Genomic DNA, 20,334 nt, shown 5'->3' with positions numbered 1-20,334 from the left:
ACCCCTCTATCACCACATCCTAGCCAGGTTCCGTTTTATTCAAATCAAGCAGCTGTCATGGGCCAGAGTCCAAACCAGCCGCCCTGGGCAGCTGCTGGGTGGGGAAGTGTGCCAAGGCTGCACTCAGTGAGTGGGCTCAGCTGTGCTCCCCGGCTGTGCTCCCCAGAGCCTCTGCTGGGCCTCCCCCCACACCAGGAACTCCTGCGGGTCAGCGCAGCAAGCCCCAAAGGCTTCCCGGAGGAGGCTGAGCAGACCCAGAGGGGCTGTTATGCATGCAGGAAGGCCGTGGCTCCTGGCCTCCTGCCCTAAGGAGTGAGAGAAGGGGCTTCCACACTGTGGCTCACGTGACTGAACTTCTCCGAGCCTCTGTTTCTTCACTGAGAAGGCAGGAATAGAATATTATCTGCCTCCCAGGGCTGTTGTGGGATTAGGACGGTTGATACACGCAAGTGTCTGGCACACGATGAGCGAGATAAAAGGCAGCTGTGCCCGGCACCCTCGTGGTGCACGCGCCCGACCTCCCTAGCGCTGCCTGGCTCACAGCAGGTGCTTGGGCAACACCTAACATAACACCCCACCTTCCCTGGCTCCTCCCCACAGCCCTCTGAAATGGGGAGGGAGGGCTGCTGCCCACATTCTGCTGAACGGGCAAGTGGAGGGACAGAGAATGTAAGAGGCCTCCCCAAGGTCAGGGCCAAGGGAAGGGGCCAGGAAGGGAAAACAAGCCTCCCTCATCCCCCAGTGTTCTCCAGACAACAACAGCTTTGTTTGGGGAAGAAGAGAAAAGTTCTTCTGGAAAACCCTGCCTTGGGACCCATGGTGCAGTGGTCAGCAACAGGACCTGGCCAAGTCCCTGTGGTCAGCTGGAAAAGTGACAGGCATTGGAGCTAAAGTAGTTGTGGGACAGCTCTGCCTGCAGCCCCCCCCCCCCCGAGGGCTGGGGTCCGGGGAAGCAGAGGGGTCCTTACGCAGGACAGAGATGAAACTGCTCCTGTCGGCCAGGATCCACACCCCAAAGCCCAGGATCACCGCGCCCAGGATCTGGAAGGAGAAGGGGGCAGTTAATGGGGGGCCCAAGAGCAGGTTGTGTGAAAGCCTCCCTCCCCAGCTACCCCTGTGGCCCAGGCCAGGGAGGGAAGGGCTAGGGGGACACAGAGGGAGCCACCCCCTTCTTCTCCAGCCCAGCGATGTCAAGATGTCCTCAGGGCCCCAAACCCCAGCAATCCAGCCACAGGACCTGTGTAGGGGATCCCTCCGGCCTCCCCCCACCCCCACAAACTCATCGTTCTACCGAGTCTCCTGGTGCAGCCTCTTGCCAGGGACCCTTTCCCGTGCCTACTCCTCCACTCCACCCCAGCTCAGGGCCCAGAAGCTTCTCTAAGAAGCCGGGGTCTGGAGAAGGCTCTCCGTGGACTTGAACATCAAAGCCCAGCTTGACTTCAGGTTTCTGTGATGGGGCCACCTTCCCCAGGAAACTTCCCTCACTTCCCCGGGCAGACGAAGGTGCCTGCCCCCATTCTGTGGCAACCACTGCCTGACCCTTCCTGACAGCCATTCCTCCCATCTCTCTGCTGTGTTGGTTTCTCTGGCTCAACTGTGAGCTGTGGACGGACAGGAATGTACCCCTGGCGGTCCTATGGCACTAGGTGCTGGGCCACTGAGGGAAGGAAGGAGCTCAGGGCCCAAACTCTGCAGATGCAGGTTAGAAAGGAAAATGAATGAGGGGTGATGAGAGTGACAAATGAGGGCCCCAGGCCCAGGGATTCCCTTCCTCCCTCCCTCCCCCTGGGCGGGGTCCACAACCTGAGCTCACATCCCCAGGTGGAGTCCCAGCCAAGATCCACCATCCCGCAAAGCTGGCTAAGCGGGGAAGTGTCTGTGGTCTGGGCAAAGCCCCAAGTTCCCTTTGCTGGTGGTCTGTGTCACCCCACAAGGCTGGATGTCACTTGGGGCCAAGACTGGGCCCACCTGGTGGATAACACACCTTGAGGGTCCCACCTCTATCACCAGCCACCATCCCGTAATCTCAGGTCCAAGGCCAGCGGCTGCCTCTGAGCCCTCAGCCTGGGGCTAGCGTGGCCCTGGGTCTTGCAGCCTTGTTCTGTTGTTATTAAAGATGAGAGCCAGGACCACAGCAAGGCACGAGGCACCTGCCTCGGGGGCAACATGTGAGAGGCACCAAAAACTCAATAATCAAGATAAATAATATTTTGCAGTAATACTGCAAAAATAAAATTAAGGCAGAAAAATCCACGATGAACTATTAAACTTTGAAATAAAATTTTGACCGGACTGGCACTACCGATTGTCCTTTTATCCCAGGCCCCAGGGTGGCTCGGTGGGGTGCTGCCTCTCCCGCTACACCCTCGGCCCAGCCGCCTTAAAGACCACCGCAGCTGGTGACCAGACCCCGGCCGTAAAGGCGTGGTGACCTCCCCACATTTGTCCTCCACCTTCCCCGAGACTCATCATTAAGGCATCAAGTGTCCTCCCCCCTCTCCTAGTGATTTGGGCCCTGCAACTGTCCTCACTGTATACACGGGGAAACTGAGGCCCCGACTGCACGCTTCAGGGACTGGAAGCCAGAAGGTGGCAGGTGAGCGCAGGGATGTTTGGGATCTGTCTGGGCCTTAGCCCAGAGAGCCCGTCTCTGGGGACAGGAAAGCGGCTGAGACACTGGGGAGGGGAAGGGTCCCCTTGAGGGTGGGGCCCCCTGAGTCTGCACAGCTGGGAGGAGGGGGGGCTTTCCAGGACCTGGAGTTTGGTTCCCAAAGACTCCCGCAGCCCTGCCCACCCCAATCCTCAGACCATGCGGGCAGAGCCCCCTGCCTCATTCACGGGGTGGGGCGGGAGGGAGGACAGCCCCTCCAAAAAGGGAGTGGGGGCGGGGCAGAAAATTCCTTCTGGGCAAACACAATCCCAAGTAGATCAAAATCCCAGACTGCCCAGCTACCTCTTCAGCTCACCAAGAGGAACCCAGAGCGCGAGGTCCCTGGCGCTGCCTGTTCAGTCCCTTTGTGGGTCTGATGACCACAGCGTGGCCGTTCCAGCTGCTGGGCCGTGGCCTACCAGCATGGGTGAGGCACCACGGTCCCCTCTTTCTCTGTGAGCCAAGACTTGGGCCTGGGGTGCCCCCCACATTAACCACCCCCAGCCCCGCTGCAATCTCCGAGGGGGCTCAGCCAGGCGCCAGGACCCTCGCTGGGGCTAGGCTGCGAGTGCCCTTCCCCCTGGACAGCCACAGCACCAGCCGCCTCTGGGTGTCTTTGAACCTGGGAAGAGTGGACGGGGCGATTTGCCAGGGAGTGTGGGGTCGGGAGGGTGCAGGCAAGGACGAACACGAGCACACGTGGACAGGCACCAGCACACACAGACAGAGCAAACTTTCCAAGCCACAAATCCGATCACGTAACCCCTTTCCAATGTGCATGAAACCCAGGCCAGAAGCCGCCCGACGCAGGCCGCACGGTCTGTGCCCCGGGCTCGGGAGGTGGGGCACACTGCCTCTCCCCGCCCCTGGGACCCCTCTCCCCCAGCCACACTCAGAACCCCAGGAAGCCCTTGGTCACGTCCGGACCAGGCCAGTGCCTCGTCGTCCAGTGTGCTAGGGCCCATCCTAGCACCCCACAACTGCAATCCGTAATCCACTTGAGTAGTTACTGGACTGAAGCCCACCGCCCCCGGGACACCAGCCCTGTAAGTGTACAAGCAGGGCTCCTCTGCCTGCAAACATCGCAACACACAGAGGTGTCGGACACACGTTTGTTGAGTGATGAGTAAATGAACAAACACGCACTGCCTCCTCCAACCCTCTTCCTGCGCTACCCCCCTACCCCACGTCCTGAGGGGTTGGCCTGGGCCCGGCACACAGACAGTTAACGGGTGACTCCCGCCAGCCCCCAGGAGGAGCGGGAAGGGGGCCAAGGCCTAGATGGCCCCGGACCAGCTCCCAGAGCTCTGGCCAGAGAGAAGATTTTCCAGTCTCTGGTTCCGTGGGGCAGCCTGGGAGCGGGACAGGAAGGGACACCGTGGCCAAAACCATCCACCCCATCCCCTTTCTCTATTAGGTCTCACTGTCCCACCCCGCCACCCCATGCCCACCGCCGCGTGGAAGAAAGTTTCCATACCCCTGAAACTCAAGCCCCGCTGCCTCCTAGGCCAGCGCCCAGATCCCTCTCTCTAGACCCCGAAGCCCCCTGGGACAGAGCCGCAGTGCTCTGCCCCCGCCCCCAGTCCCGCCCGTTGGCCCTTTACTCTGGGTCTCGGTCCAGACGCCAAGTGCCTGCCTGGGAAGGCTCGGCTTAGGCTTCGCCTGCAGGAGCAGCTGCTTCCCAAGGTCCTGGGCCAGTTGGGAGGGACCTGCCCGCCACGCTGGGGAAGCCCAGGCCCTGCCCCAGGGTGGGTTCCAGGCCTGGCTGCCCTGAGCAGACGGCCGCAGCCACCGTGGGGCCTGAGCACGGTCCTCGAGGAGGGAGCTGGGGCCAGAGCCAGGGCGGACAAACAACAAGGCAGGCAGCACAGGGCTGTCGTGTGTGTGTGTGTGTGTGTGTGTGTGTGTGTGTATGTGTGTGTGTGCGCATGAGTGTACACTACACGTGCCAGGAACACACGTGTACGTATCTGTGCACTGGGTTAAAGTTATGAACGGGGATTTAGAGGATTCTTTTCTTTTTTTTTAGATCTAAAAAAAAGTTTTATTTGGTATAATTTTAAGGAGTACAAGAGCAGTTTTGTTACATGAACATACTTCGTAGTGGTGAAGTCTGGGCTATTCGTGTGACCATCACCCAAATAGCGTACGTTGTACCATCACGTCAGGATGATTCTTTATTTTCCAAACTTCCTATGATCCTATGTAACTTGTCATGTAAAACTCTCCCCCACCACAAGTAACTCATATCTGCTGTAGAAAAGTTGGAAAGTACAGAGAAGCACAAAAGATAAAATAAAAATTCCCAGGAATCCCAAAATTAACATTCATAGGGATTTTCTTCTCCTCTCAAAAATATTCTTGTTTTTATGAACATACACATTTTTAAAAATAAAACTGGATCATAACAAATACCCTGTTGTACAAACGGACTTTTTAGCAGTACAGGGTGAAGAGAAAACATGGAGAAGCCACAGTCCCCAACACCGCTGTGGGGCGAGGAAGGCCACACTCGCTCACACACTCACACCGCCCCCCTGGCATCCACAGCGCAGGGGTTTGTCGGCGCCAGGCCGGGAAGGAAAACTGAGGCCCCAGGAAAGCCAGCTCCAGATGTGCCGCGGAGCTTGTGTCTGGGCAGCCGGTGGCTGGGAGACCTGGGGAGGCCCGCCTGGGTGGGGCTGGGGAACGGACAATGTCCCCCTCCACGACCCGCAGCCTGGCCCCCTCTTGCTCACCCTGTGGGAACTCAGGGAGCTACTCCCCACAACAGGTGTGGGGGGTTCTGGGGGCAGTTGGGGCCTGGAACTGTCACGGGTAAGTTCTCCGCATAGGGGTGGGGGCGGTCAGGACTGGACGTGCCAAGATGCTTCTTCCAACTCGCCTGCTAATGAGCTAGGGGGTTCCCCGGGGGGCTCTCCTCTCCCCACACCCACCTCCCGCCCTGCCTGGCCCAGGCTCCGGGTGCTCCAGGACAGGAACCCAGTACTTTGCCAAAGAGCCAGCTGGGAATCCCAGGAACCTCGCTGCCCCCACCCACTTCCACTCAGGACAGTCTGTCCTCAGCCCCCACCAACCGCACCCCATCACCGGTGCCCCCCGCCCTGGAGGGGCTCAGGCTGGATGCCCCTGGAGGACAGTCTACTGGGGGCGGTCGGGGCGGCACTGGCCGTACTTACAAAGAACAGCAGGTTGAAGAGGAAGAGAAAGTATTTGGTGACTTTGATGCAGGCTGACCCCATCCCGCCGGTCCTGGAGCTCCCTGGGGAGAAGAGAGAAGGCAGGTCAGCAAGGAGGGGAGCCAACGCTGGCGGCACCCGGGACCCCGGCCCTAGGGCATCTCAGGTCACCCTCACAGCAACCCCACGAGGTAGGTACTAACGCTGTCCCTGCTTTACGGAATGACCAGCCAAAAGCCACGCAGCCAGGAAGTGTGGTCCTGTGAGAAGTCTCGGCCACTTGATGCTTGGCAGTTAGGGGCTGCGGCCGGAGGGAGGGAAGTTACACAGCGAAGCCGGCACCTCCACCACCCCCGGCTCTGAGACGCTCCCGGGTGGAAGTCAGGGACCCGAGGTGAGACCTATGCTTGTTCCACAGGTCTGGGGGCTGGGAGGTTGGGTGGTGGAGGCTTCTCAGAAAACGGACCGAGTGTTCATTACAAAGGGAACGCACGTGCCCGGTAGAACACCCAACAAACACAGAAAAGTAGAAATCAAACAAAAATGTTTATGTCAGCCCAGAGATAAACATCGTCATCATTTTAATAGTTATACTTCCAATGTGTGTGTATATATAGTAAATGGGTTTAAACAAAATTGGGCTGATCTTATATAGAGTGTTTGGAGCCTGCCTTTTTCATTCTACTACATACAATCTCTGAATGCTGATAAAATGTTCTTCTACAACATAATTTTACATGTCGCATAAGATTCCATCTGATGAATCAGCGCTTAACATTTTGGGAGTCACAGACTCCCCCAGAAAATTCGTGTATAGGTAACATTTTGCAAATAATTTCTGGGGGTTCAGACTCCACAAAACCCACTCTGGAACCCCAATAATCCCAGGTTGAGGTCCCAGATATAGCCATACCACAAAGCATTTAACCAATACTCTAAGATTGAACACACAGGTTGTTTCCAGGTTTTCGTCGTCACCCTGGGTGACACAAGTTGTGCTTCTGAAATGACATAAACCAGGCTTGAGCATGCTGCCCCGCTCCACTCCGAAAGATCCCAGGAGAGGGGAAGACTCAGGGAGGAAGAGGGGAGCCGGGAGCTGGCTGCCCTCACCCCCTCTGAGACCACACAGTCCAGGAATGACAACTGCCAGCCCTCAGGCTCCGCAGGGCGAAGGGAGCCAGCGCCACCAGGCAGCTGGGACCAGGGCAGCTGGCCTGGAACAGCTGCATGGGCAGAGCTGGGCTGGGGGTTGGAGGGAAGGCACTGGGCCCGGTTGTGTTCCCCTGCCAGTGGAGGAGGAGGAACAGGCCAGAGAGAGGGGAAAGGAAGGCCTGGGCTTCACGCCGTCCTCCTGTGTACCGTGTGAAAGCCTGTCCCAGAGTCTTGCAAATTTCCTAGTCTACACGTAGACGCACCCCCCACCCCCATCCTTTTCTGGACACGCCAACATTCCACAGTCTTCCATCATCCTCGCCAAATGGGAGCTCAGCTTCACTTTACACACCTCCAGTGAAGGGGGAGGTGGTTAACAGGGAGGGCTCACGCCCTCCCAAGGGCTCCAGTTCAGTTTCCTGGCAGCTTTGGTATAGAGGGAGTTTTCTTTAACTGCCTTTCTAAAGGGAAATTTGGGGCACAATATGAAGCAAAGCTGCCCACAAAAGGAAAAGTCTGCCTAAGTGGTAGTGAGTTCCCCGTCATATGTGGCATGGAAGCAAAGTCTGAAACAAAGACTTACGGAGGATTCAAATGCTACATGGGGAGATTAGACTAAATGGCTCTTCCGGTCTAGCAGGGTCCAAGGCCTGGGTCTGAGAATCGCAGAGACGGTGGTGATTCGGGAAGCGGGAAGTCCGGTCTCAGCAACGCCCCCCTGGGGCCTCCCCCCCCCCCCCCCCCCCCCCCCGACCTGGAGAGGAGAAACCACGACTGCCCCGGGTCAGGAGAGCCAGAGATCTGCGATCCCAAAGCCAGGCCTGGCTGGAGGAAGGCCTGCTGGGGGACGCACCACATCAAGGAGGCCATTGTTCCTCCTCGCGCCTCCCAGCAGAGCGCCTGACTTGCCACAGGCGCTCAAACACAACAGCACGAGGAGAGAGACTCTCTCCCAGAGCGAGGCGTGTTTTTCTTTCCTACCACAGACTCGCTTGGCTTCAGCCTGGCTGGGTCTCCTCCCAGCAAACGACACAGGGCAGGCCCCAGGGGACCAAGCCAGGCTCGGCGCCCAGGCAGCAGAGACGAGCCTTCCCTTCGCCAGCAGAACTTCATCTGACCGCAGTCGGGCAGCCACGCGTCTTGAGTGACGGGCCCGTCGGTGTCCTTGTGAAATTGGAGAGATGTGGAAAGAGCGCTTTGGTCACTCTGAGTCAGACCCTCTCTGTTGTGCGGTTTCAGAACGTTCGGGAAAGGGGTTTCTATACTTTCCGGCTCATGCGTCCTCTGGGCAGGCTGCGTCTCCAGGGCAGCCTGGGAAGGGGCTGTGGGGACGTTCAGCAAAGGGCAGCTATTAGAAAGCAGCAGCTATGGGGTCTGCTGAGGGAGAAGCCCCTGCGATGTGCACAGCCAGCCCCGGAGCTGGGTATTCCCATCCTTGGTGAACCCGAGGCTCAGACGGCTCAAGTAACTCGCCCAAGTCACACAGCTCACAAATGGCGGTGGGTTCCAGAGTCCAGGGTATTTCCACCGTGAAGTGCTCCCTTCTGGGTGGTGGCCAAGACTATAAAGGGATCTCCGGGGGTGGCCTGGATTCCTTTATCCAGATAGGTGTAAGGACAAAGTGGCTGCTCAAAGGTGCTCTGGCTTGGTGGGCAAGAAGGTGGCTGGAAACGTGTTGCCAAGGCCCAGGCTCAGCAGCCTCAGGCCCCTGCCGCGGCGGACGCGGCTGGGCTGGAATCCCCCTGATGTCCCAGACCCTGTGCAACCTTGGCTGGTCCCTCGGCCACTCACGTAAATTGTATCAGGCACTGGGCTAAGCCCTTCCGCACCCTGTGAGCAAATGGAGGCACAGAGGGGTGAAGGAACATGCCAAGGTCACCAGTAGGTGGGCCAGCAAGGACAGGGCCCAGGCTGCCTGGCCCGTTCGGCCACCTGTCCACCCATCTGCTCCCTCTCACGCAGGAGGCAGCTGGGGGGGGGGGGGTTAGACACTGAGGCAAGAGTCAAGCAAGGCAGCCCTTGACTGACAGGCCACTCAGCCAATCAGGAAGGACCTAGAGGCTACCTGAGTATTGCCTGGGGGAGAAGGAGGTGCCAGGAACTGGAACCTGGGATGGGCAGCCCGGGCGCACGGTGGCCAAGATCCAGAATACAAAGTCTTTCTGCCCTGCAAGTGCAGCATCTCCACCTCACAGCCACAGCGGGGGTGAAGAACATTCTCTGCACTTGGCAGGAGGTGGGTAGTTCCACGAAGGGCAGGAGGTCGGCTCAGGTCAGGCTGGGGACACACCCAGGTCGCCCCATGACTGGGTGTGGCGTCAACTCCAGGGAACCCACAACCACCACCAAACCCCAAGGAGACCCTGAAGCTGGATTTGGAGGGCCTGGGGTTTATCGGCTCTGCCCTCCCATGCTGAGCCTCGCCTCTTAGTCCTGAGCTAGAAACAAGGGTTGGTGGGGGCAGGGTTGGCTAGCTATACCCTGTGGCCAAATCCTGCCCCTGACTGTATTTTGTAAGCCAAGGACAGATTTCACCTCTTCAAACCTTCTTAAACACATGCCCGTTACACGGAGTTTAAATCTCTGTGTCCACACACAAGGCTGTACTGGCACGCGGCCATGCCGCTGGCCTAAAACATCCACGGTCGGGCCCTTTACAGAAAAAGTTTGCCAGCCCCCAGCACAGGGGGTCAGAGGGTGTGAATTCCCTGCTAGTGTGTCTGTGAGAGGCACCAGGGTCAGGACTGGCCTTAGCGTGGGATCGTGGGGCAGGGAGAAGCAGGGAGCCGCTGGCAGGATGGTTTGCTACCCAGAGAGAAGACCCGGGGTCCCCGGACACGACGTCAAATGCTGGCTCTGCCGATGCTGGCCGCTGGGAAGGGACTCCCTGGGCCTCATCCTCCTCCCTGGGGAGTGGGGCTCCTAACTGCACCCCCTGTCGGGAAGAGATGGTGAGGTTGGTGCCTGGCACCGTCGGGGCTCAGGGAGCCGGAGATGGGGTCGGAGGCTTTACTGTCGTGAGCAATTGGCTCAGGGCTTGCCGAAGCAACAAGCGGTGAGCATTTTATTTACAGATGAAATTAAGCACAAAGAATGTCCCCCGCCCTTTTGTTATGACAGAGGGGTCTGTTTGCCGTTCTGTGTTGAATGTGTCCTGCTCTGTAAACCTGTTTGGTCCTTCCTCAATAAACTTCGGGTCACGCTTGCAAAAAAAAAGGATGTCCCCCAATGTTATGCTTTCTTGTGTACACTTTTCGTAAACACTGGAAGGTCTGCCCAGGCTTTCCTGTGTTAAGAAAACTAACACCACAAGGGAATGGTATGCAAGTACATCTTATGGGAAAATTCCAGAACAGTCACGGAGAGCCGTAGGAACAGCAGGACAGAGATGCTGATTTAAAGTTATACTTTATAGCAGATAAATTGACCATTTCTAAGCAACTACAATTTAAATTGACCAAATATATCATTTTATGCCAAATCCATTTATACGATGAAATTATTATACTAATATGTTACCAACTTATTCTCATCCTTTAATATTTACCTCAGACATCACCTCCTCCAGGAAACCTCCCATTCCAGCCAGCTTGTCACCACTGCCACCCCCTGACTCCCAAGACACACATTGGTGAGGGCCACTTCCTCTCTGCTTCCTGCCAGTAGCACTGGCTCTGGCTTCTGACTGCCTGGGTTTGAAAGCAGTTGTATCACCTCCTCGCTGTGTGACCTTGGACAAGTGACTTAACCTCTCTGAGCTTCACTTTACTCACTTAGGAAATGAGAAACTAAAACCCATTTTGCAGATTTGTCTAGACATTAAATTAGATAACGCGGGTAAAATGCCTGGCACATGGTGGGCTGTCAATAAATGGTAGTTACTATAACTCATCGTGTTATACAATAATTTTCTCCTGACCTGTCCATCTCCCCGGCAGGCTGTGATGTTTGGAGGGGGAGACTACGTGTTATTTATGAGAGCAAAGTAGGCTCCCAACAAATGTTGTCCAATGAAAGACCGGATGGATGGAGAGATGGAGGAATGGGTAGACAGGTGGATGAATGGAGGGATGGATGGGGGGGTGGACAAGCTGAATAGACAGACAGATGGGGGGGAAGGACTGCCACAAAGAACACCACGACTTTTTAAGTGCTCAGCAACCTGAAGGGAGTGAGACCCACTGCCCCCGGTCAGCTGAGACTCTATCATATGTTCAGACCCCTTCTGTCCTGGCCCAAGGGGTGGGGTGCGGTGCAGGATGTGTAGGGTGAGCACCCTGAGCCAGCTCTGAGTGCCAGGACCCGCTGCCAAGCCTCCCTCGCCTTCCCCCGGAGCCCATGGGCGAGGGGTGGGGGGGGCAAGGCTGGTGCCTTCGAGAGAGCCCTCCTCTGTGTTGGGTGCCCCGGGAGCCTGCGCATGTAGAGGACGCAGCCGCGTTTTCCCGAGTGATTTCTCAGAACGCGAATCCCAGGAGATCGTGTGGGACAAAAGGCTCTGCTGTCACCACGTCTGTGGAGCACCAGGCCTCCCCCCGAGAGGCACCGCACATTAGACCGTCCACGTCCCCGAGACGCCCGGCAATAAACACGGCCGACTGAGTCATTCCCAAACTTAACAGCGTTTAACACCATGTGGAACACATCTTAGGAAACGCCAAGCCCAGGGCTTTTGAAGGTCCCTTCGGGGCCGGCACTCCAGGACTCTAAGTGCTGTAGGATCCAGAGAAGGGGAGTAAACAGCCCCTCCACCCGCCAAGTGGCTCAGATGGAACATGTGACAGCTCGCTCGGGTCGCCCCCACGTCCCCACAGCCCCTCCTCCTGGCCCACGCCTCACCTCTCACCGTGACCAGTGCAGCTGCCAGGCTGCTCACGGCCCACTCCTGCCGTCAGCCCTGCGTGGTCCGCACAGCAGGGAGGGCACTTTGAAAAATGCAGCCCGGCTCTTGTCACTCCCCTGCTGCAACCCTCCAGCGGCGATGTGGCCAATGATGTATCTGCTCTAAGTCCAGACCCCTTACGTAGCCGTGGGGCCCGGCCTGGTCGGCTATTCCTCTGTCCTCTCTGCTCGTCACCCTTCCCCCTCACACAGGCTCACGTGGCCTCTTTCCTATTGTCCCAGTACACCAGGCCCTTACCCACCCCAGGGCCTTTGCACTTGCCGTTTCTCTGCCAGAAGCATCCTTTTCCCAAATGCCCCTGCGGGCCTTGGCTCAGAAGGCGGAGATCCCTCCTCCCAGAGGCCTTCCCCGAACACCCCATCTATGCAGCAGGCCTCAACCCCAGCTGCACGCTAGAATCACCCTGTACCAAGGCACAGTCCCCCAGCCAGACCAAGTCGTCAGAATCTCTAGGGATGGGGCCAGCAGCCAGGGTTGACACCTGGGTCTGTCACATGGGCCCTCACTGTACTTATCCTATCTGTCCTCTAGTGTGCCTACATACCCCACTAGAACGGAGGCTCCATAAGGGGAGAGGCGGACCCATCTCCCTCACCCACGTCCCAGAGCCTAGAGCAGTGACTCGCACATGGTAAGTGGCGTGTATTTGTGGGAGGGAGGAGGGGAAAGGCGGGGCTGGGGCTGGAAAGGTCAGGAAAAGCTTCTTGGAGGAGACAAGACAGACTAACTTTGGTCCTGCAACTGGAGGTTTCTGATCCCTAGGATGACATCGCTGGCTTGCGGCACGGGTAGGCTGTTTTCCCCCTGGGTAGGATTTTAACCTCCTTTGGGTCAGAAAAGCGGACAGGAGCTGTGGACTTCTCTCCCTAGAAACACACATGCAGATGGGCAGGCACACGCCTCTATCCAGTTTTGGGGATCACACACCTGAGAAAGCCCACCTGGGCTGAGGTTCTGTCTTCCCCCGTCTCCCCCCTCCCTCCCCTCACCTGGGCTGCCCGCTGGAATTCTCCCGGGAGCTCTAGAAGCTGCAGATGCTCGGCCCCCACCGCACACGTCCTGATGAGCTGCCCTGGGCGCAGCCTGGGCGACAGGCAGGGTTAACCTCTCCGGGGGATTCCAGTGTGCTGAGACCCAGAGCCGTCCGTCCCTAGCACAGCCCAGTCCCTCTGTCCCGAGCGGGATGCAGGCAGGCCTGGGTTTTCCAGCGCCGCAGCACCTGGCTGGGAGAATCTGCCTGGCACCCTGGTGTCTGGAAAACAGCGGCACACGGAGCTCCCTGCACCCCGTTCCACCCTTGCCTGCCTGCAGGTTCGCTCCCCTCAGGTCGTTTGCCCCGGAGCAGCATCCCTGTGCAGGAGAAGGCCTTTGTGATCACGGCATTTTTCAGAGGAGCCTGGAGAGAGCCAGATAACACAGGTGGCCCAGCTCGGGCTGAGCATGGAGTGGGGACTTGGCGATCCCCCTCCAGAGCTCCTGTCTCTACCCGCAGCCCCGTCCCTGGGCACTGGGGCTCCTGCCCGAGAGGGGTGAGAAGCCCTGGATCCATCACACAGCCGCCCTTGGCTCCCTCCCTGGCTCCCCCACGCATCCGCCCTGTGACCCTGGGGAGCGCTGCAGAGCTGCTCCCATCGTCAGTGGATGGCAATGCCAACCCCGCCCACCCCACACAGGCAGGCAGGGGAGTCGCCACCGGGCTAGCGCACAGTAGGGCTCCATTCACACCGCTGCCTGGCCCTCTCCTCCGCTCTCCCTGCCTGAAGGTGCCACACCTGCCACATCTTGCCAGCCGTGTGGCCTTAGACCATCACTCCACACTGTACCTCAACTTTCCCACCTGTAAAACGAACTTAATAATGGGGTACAGTGAGGCTTACAGGAGTTAATATTACCTGTAAAGCACCTGGCACCTGGTAAGTGTCAAATAAATGTTACCAATTATGGTGATGGCAATGATCTAGAAGTTGTTGATTTGCTGACCCACACTCAGAGAAGCCCTCTGAGGGCCTGATGCAGCCTCCAGCTGTCCGCCCAGCCTAGAGGCCTCCATGCCAGAGGACGACCACCTAAGGAAGGAGGCCTCTGCCCCCCGCCCCTGGGCTGAGGCCCCCAGGCCTGCTTGGGGCTCAGAGGCCCAGCCAGTTTGGTGAGTCTGGTATCGGACCATGGGGCTCAGCCTGCTCTGGACGCCGCCCTGTCCGCAGGCTCCACCTGCAGGCTGGTGCTTGGCTCCTGGCTCTCCGCTCCCTGGACTTTGTCCTGATCCACCCTGGAAAGAGGCTGGGCACGGACGGCTGTGTTTGTTTTCACGTCTGACAGGTGATCTGTTTCCTGAAACCCCAGCTGACTCTGGGAGCTGCCTCTTTGACCCACCACTATCGTATTTTTCAATCTCTGGTCTTACGTTGTTGTTCTTGTTAAAACCAAACAAAAAAAAGCTGTTACTCCAGGCAACAAGAGACTAGTGAGAACACAGAGCAGGATCAGGGGCTCGAGTTTCCTTTAAGACCTCGCTTTGAGTCCCAGCTCTGCCTCCTGTTCGCCGTGTGACCTTGAGCAAGGGAGTTCCTAAATCTGAGCCCCAACACCCTCACCCCTCACCCCGACACACTGCTGGGACCCCCTCACAGGACTGTTGGAGGATTAGGATAAGGCATGGAAAGAGCATTGTGGGCACTGTCGCCACTCACAGCACAAGTGAGCTGATCCCGCCACCAAGGGTGGAAGAAACTCTCTCAAATCAGACCCTCCCGGGAATCACAGGATTTTAGAGCCCAAAGGCCTCCTCGTTTGTCTTAGAGATTAGGGAACAGCCCCCGTCATATGACCCCATGAACCAGGGTGACAGGCTCCCACTCTCCTGAGGACCTTGACACTTGGAGCTGGGACTGACTCCTGACATTTGGGGGAAGGAGGCCAGGAGTTCAAGAGCAACACGGGCCACCCCTGGGCAGACTGCAGCAGAAGAGTGACAGCACTTTATAGTCTGTGTCATGCTATTACTCACTGTTTCACATTTAATCTCTACAACCCCCCAACTGAGAGATTATTATCCCCATTTAACAGATGAAGAAACTGAGGCTCAGAGGCTCAGTGACTAGCCTAAGCCACACAAGCTAAGCCATGATTAAAATTCAGGTCTGACTGAGGCCAGAGCTCTGTCTTCCTCACCTGCTGCCTAAGTAAACAAAGTAGATGGTGGAGCACACCCACCCCACCCTTCCGCACCTCTGCTGCCTGGCCCCCACAACCTGCCCCAGCTCCCCAAGGCCTGACTCTCGGCTTCCTGTCAGGAAGAAAAAGATCAGCTCCACTGATTGTGGCCAGGACATTCCTTCGGTTTAGCTGATGAGGTCAACAGATGTGGTTTTGCTTTGAAACTGAAGCAATGAAATTAGAGGGCCTTTGCATGAAGAATGGGGCCACTCTGATGGGAGGGTACAGAGTGGGGTAAGAGCAGTCATGTGGAGCCCTCCAGCTCTCCCACCTGGCCCCCATGCAGCCAAAGACTCAAGTTGAGGCTGAGCCATAGCCCCTGACCTTTTGCTCTCCACAGCTCCCCTCTTGACTGTTTTTATTAGCAGGCTGCTTGGGCCCCATGCAGCCCCCACTCCCTCCCAATGCTGGGTTCCAAGGCTCACACACTCAGATTCACACTGCCAGAAAGCCCTTTGACATCACCTAGTTCAGTCCCCATTTCTCAAATGAAGAGACTGAGGTCCAGAGAAGACAATGAACTCCTGCCTGGGGAAAGTGTGTGTTCAGTGTGTGTGTTGGGGGGGGAGGGTAAGGAGGGGATTGGTTAGGACAGGCCATGCTTCCCCATCTATTTCGCATCAGGATACATGTAGAGAAGTAGACCTATTTGTTCGGCACACCAGGAAGGGTAGATAGGACTACATCGGGCCTAAGGTGACTGGCCCAGGGCTCTGTCCCTGAAGGTTGAGGAGATAACTATTTCAACTCACCTGTAACCCATTTGGGCTCATCGATTGGGAAGCTCTACTTTAGAGGGACACTTAGGGACTATGCAAGAAGCTGCAAGAAGCCGCAGATTCCAGGGGCCACCATCATAGAACCCAGATCCCCAGGTGGGCTCTCAGGTGTCAGCCACCTTTACAGATGCTCTCCTGGCCCCATGGCTAGAGGCGGAATAATGAACCAGATCATAGTATGGACTTTGAGAGGGACCTAAATTCCAATCTCATTTCTCGGGGCAGTGTGACCTTTGGCAAGTCGCCTACCCACACTGAGCCTTGGTGTTCCCATCTGTAAAATGCGCTATCTAGGTGTGTCCGGGAGGAAGGCAGAATCAGCTTGCTCACCCTGAGGATGTGAGCATGATGGAGGCAGAGGACTCTGGGAAGAGGTCCTCTTAGGCCCTGTAGCAAGGAGGTCGTCCCTTGAGGTACGGGCGGACACGGGGTCCTGCAGACTGCCCCAGGAAGCCACCACCATCCCAAGAACTCGAAATGGAGGTTGGGCAGACGGAAGACTGAGGAGCAAAAGGCACGTTTGTATATGAAAGCACCTGCCACGTGAATGTTGCTTCACTAATCTTGTTCAACCCCCGAGCCCCAAGCAGGATCACTGGGGCTCAGGGGGGTGCTAGAACTTGCCCTGGTCACACAGGGGACAGTGGCACAGCTGAGGTTTGACTCTGGAGTCCAATGTCCTACCTAATTTGTGATGCTGCCTCTCACCACTGAAGCCAGGTGTTAAAGGGGCAATGCCCGGGTCCCGGAGCATCCAGGGGTGCGGCCAGGTGTGTGCAGGTGTAACAGACACACAGCATTTCAGAATCCTCACCCTCCACCAGCCAGCCGCGCAGGAGGCAGGCACAGAGGGCCAGGCTGAAACAGCAGGACATGAGACCAGGCCTAACCCTCAGAGGGGACCTCAAAAGGGACAGCACGCCTTCCTCCCAGAACAACAGATGGCTCATGAGTCCAGAGGGCCTGCCCTGCCAGGGGGCTCCCAAGTGGTCACTCTCGGCTCAGAGCTTCCGTCCTGAGCCACTGCCCACCGCACTCAGCGAATCCCCACTCCAGGATGGGCCGGGGCTGGACACAGGAAGTGAAGGACTCCAACCCATCCCTGCCCTCGGGGAGCAGCCGGCCGGCAGGGGCACAGACACAAACACGAGCGGTTACACACCAACATAATCACAAAGCAGCATGGCAACTCCACCTCCTCGGGACACTCCCTCTGAGGGAGAAGACAGGCTTTTTGGAACGGTCTCGGTATTTAGCAATACCAAAAGCTAACACTTCTGCACAGTTACTACTTGCCAGAGACTGTGCTAAGCCCTTCACGTGGCTCGGTTTATCCTTGGCGATGACCCTATGAGAGAAGCGCTGCTTTTAACCCCATCGTACAGTGTAGACATCGAGACTCGGGTGGCAAAGGACTTGCCCAGAGTCACGCAGCTGGCAGAGCAGGGGCCTGAGCCCCACAGTCTGGCCTGTGCCCCGCTGTCACGCCACCCGGCCTGCAGAAACAGTTATAAATGACAGGTAATTTAAATAACCCCACCAAGGCCCAACGTATGCTAATTGGGTTTTGTAGCCAAGCCTCCAGACCTAACTGAGACACTCTGGGGCCACACGAGGCACCAGGGCCAGCTCGCACACCCATCCTAGAGCCCAGCCAGGTAGGTGGCTAAGAAAAGGGTGTGGGCCCTAAGCAGGGCAATTAGGTAGAGGTCTGGGGACTCCAATCAGGAACGCCACATTGCAGCAGGCAGGCCCCTCAGTCACATCATACCCTCCCCTGGCACTGAGCTCAGGAAGCTAGAGACAGGGCAGCTGTCATGCCACCTCCTCCAGGCAGCCTTCCCAGAACACTCTCCTGCACAGACCCTCAGGGAGCACTATGTGGCAGTCCTAATTACCTTGATTATTTAAGGTGGGCGTCAGACAGACATGGGTGCAATCCTGGCTCTGTCTACTTCATCCTGTCACTTAACTTTTCTAAGCCTCAGTTCTTCAGTCTGTAAAATGGGCCAGTGCTTCCTGCCTCCCAAGGCTAAGGTCTCAGCACCTTCCTAGTCCTGAGAGCCATTTGGGCTTTAGGGGTGCCTGATGGGCAGAGAGAGGGGTGATAGTGCTGCACATGGTGCAGGGACTCTCTCCACGGATCCTGGGGTGAAACCACAGAGAGGTGCGGGTGGGGGCAGGAGTCCTCCTGGCTGAGACCCAGCTATCGGCAGTCCAGCCCAGGGGAGGAGGAGAGGGAGTGCTCTGTGGAGCCTCACCTCTCTCTCCCCCAGTTCTCCTCCCTCACCTGTCTCTTCGCTCTGCAGGTGTCCCCATCTCTGTCTGTGCTTCCCCTGGGCCCTCCCTCTGCCTCGTCTCTCCCTTTAACATCCTGAGAGCCCCGGAACACCCAGCGTGTCCAGGGCAACGTCGCCAGCACAGGCCTCAGACCCCAGCTCTGGCGAGGGGTGACCTGGGAAATCCACTTCCACGGTCAGCTGCAGGGCTCTGGGCCCTCCGAGGACAGAATGAAGGACTGCGCCTCCCACTCAGTGGGCCCCTGGTTCCCAGGCGGGGCAGTGGCTATTCAACCAGCCCAGACACTTGGCAGCTCCAGCAGGAAAACTGGAAACAAAAGGGAACCAGCACGGCCTGTCGGCCTGTCGGGGCCCCAAAGCCCCCGGGCCTCTCCTCTGGGATCGCTGAGCGGCCTGGGCAGCCTCTGGCCCCCTCCGGGTGGGCCCAGCCAGGGTGGCCACGGGCTGCCAACCTCCCAGGGCCTCAAGGGATGTTCTGGCTTGTCTGCCGGGGCGGTGGGCAGGGGCGGCGGGGAGAGTGAGAGAGACTCCCCGGTGAAGGGAGCCTCCCCTGCATCCACAGCGCCAACCTGCGGACCCCCAGGCCCCCTCTGGTCCCTGCAGGGAAGTCCGGGCCTGCCGATCCAGGCAGCCCCCAGCCAGGAAGCCAGTGGCCTTTAATGAGGTCCACGTTGTGGAGCTGACAGAGCCTGATTAAAGGCCTCTGTGTCAGGAGCTGATGCCGTCCCTCTGCCCAATCCTTGCCCCACCTAGAGCAGACACAGTTCAGGCCTCAACCGGAGCCAGCCCGGCCCCCGTGTGGGGCCACCCCCGAGGCTGCCCTGTGTGCTCCCTTCACCCTGTCTGTAGCTGCCTCCCCTGTTGGCCTCCTTGAGGGACCCGCCTATCCCCTGGTTCTCACGCTGCTGTTCTCAGAGCCAGGCCACTCAGAGCCCCACAAGGAAGCTGCAGCAAGGAGAAGGGACTTGACCTCTGCCAGCGGCAGCTAAGTCAAAATGGGCACCCGGGTCCCCACTAGCCTCGTAGAACCCCCTCCACTCCAGCCTTTGGGGGCTTGGGGAGGAAGAAAGAAAGGGAACAAGCCCAGACAGCTCTACCCTGTAATCAATCACTTCCCTTCCCTAAACCTCAGCTTACCTGTCTGTGCAGTGGGGACAGTCCCCATGCCAGCTCCTAATGCAGGGACATCTGGGACCCTCCCCCCGGGTCCTGGACACCTAGCAGCCTGCCACCCTCTCCTCCGCTCAGGGGCCTACCCCCTTCCTACTCCTGATGCGAGAGGCATGCCTCTGGGGGTTAGCCAGGAATGTGAGCGGCACGAGAGCTGGCAGGGAGGGCAGCGAGTGCTGGCTGTGGGCAAGTTCCTTTCCCTCTCTGGGGAACAGCTCGTTCCTGTCTTGGAGCTGTGAGGTTCGAGGACCTACACACCTACACACCGCAGCATAGTAAAGGGAAGCGCAATGATCATCGCCGCCACCGTGAGGTCTGGGCTGCAAGCGGCTGGGAAGGGGAGGGGCCCAGATGTACACACAGAACAAAATGGAAAGGAAAGGTTCTAGGCGCTCTAGGACAGGGTCTGTGTCCCCAGGGGCAGGCACGGACATGCAGTGACACCACCGTGGTCTCAGATGGTCACGCAGGGCCTCACACCTGGGCTGGCTTTGGGGCTCACTTCCCACAAGAAGAAAGGAGCAAAGAGAGACGCTGCTTCTCCCAGGCGACCCAGCGAGCCAGGCCCAGAGCCAAGAGCGCACAGGCCTGGAGGGCCTCCGGGTGTCCAGGGGAAAACGGGACTGTTGTTTCTTAGGAGGAAACTGGGTATGCAAATGAGCAGCCACTGGCCTGACTCAAGGCTCCGGGGAGGGAGCCCTCTGTCACCTGGGTCTCATCCCCTGGTCTCCTGTTTGCTGACCTTGTGGGATCCCGAGGACAACCCAGGCGATATATGAGCATCCGCCTTCTCCAGATCCGGAAACTGAGGCTCAGGGAGGCTGGTGCTGTGCCCAGCCAGGGCCACAACTTGGAGCTGACAGAGCCCAATTAAAGACCTCTGTGTTCGCAGCTGATTCCAACCCTCTGCCCAATCCTTGCCCCACCTAGAGCAGATACTGTTCGGGCCTTAACCCAGGCCTCAGGGGGGTTGGGGCGGATGGAG

At 58.0% G+C, this 20,334-nt stretch overlaps 1 protein-coding gene across 1 annotated transcript in view; it reads right to left on the bottom strand.

The window, feature by feature from the left end:
• CD82 (CD82 molecule) overlaps positions 1 to 20,334 on the bottom strand; it is a 48,935-nt gene that overhangs the window by 17,025 nt on the left and 11,576 nt on the right. The window contains exons 2-3 of the mRNA XM_069469859.1: positions 5,830 to 5,912; positions 969 to 1,041 (exon numbers count right to left, since the gene is read on the bottom strand). Of these exons, the coding sequence (XP_069325960.1) occupies positions 969 to 1,041; positions 5,830 to 5,892 (136 nt within the window). The 5' untranslated portion in view covers positions 5,893 to 5,912. The remainder of the gene's footprint in view (positions 1 to 968; positions 1,042 to 5,829; positions 5,913 to 20,334) is intronic.

This window comes from Eulemur rufifrons, chromosome 6 (genome assembly GCF_041146395.1).
Source record: "Eulemur rufifrons isolate Redbay chromosome 6, OSU_ERuf_1, whole genome shotgun sequence".
NCBI classification, from domain to species: Eukaryota; Metazoa; Chordata; class Mammalia; order Primates; family Lemuridae; genus Eulemur; species Eulemur rufifrons.
This window is presented reverse-complemented; position numbering and strand designations above follow the sequence as displayed.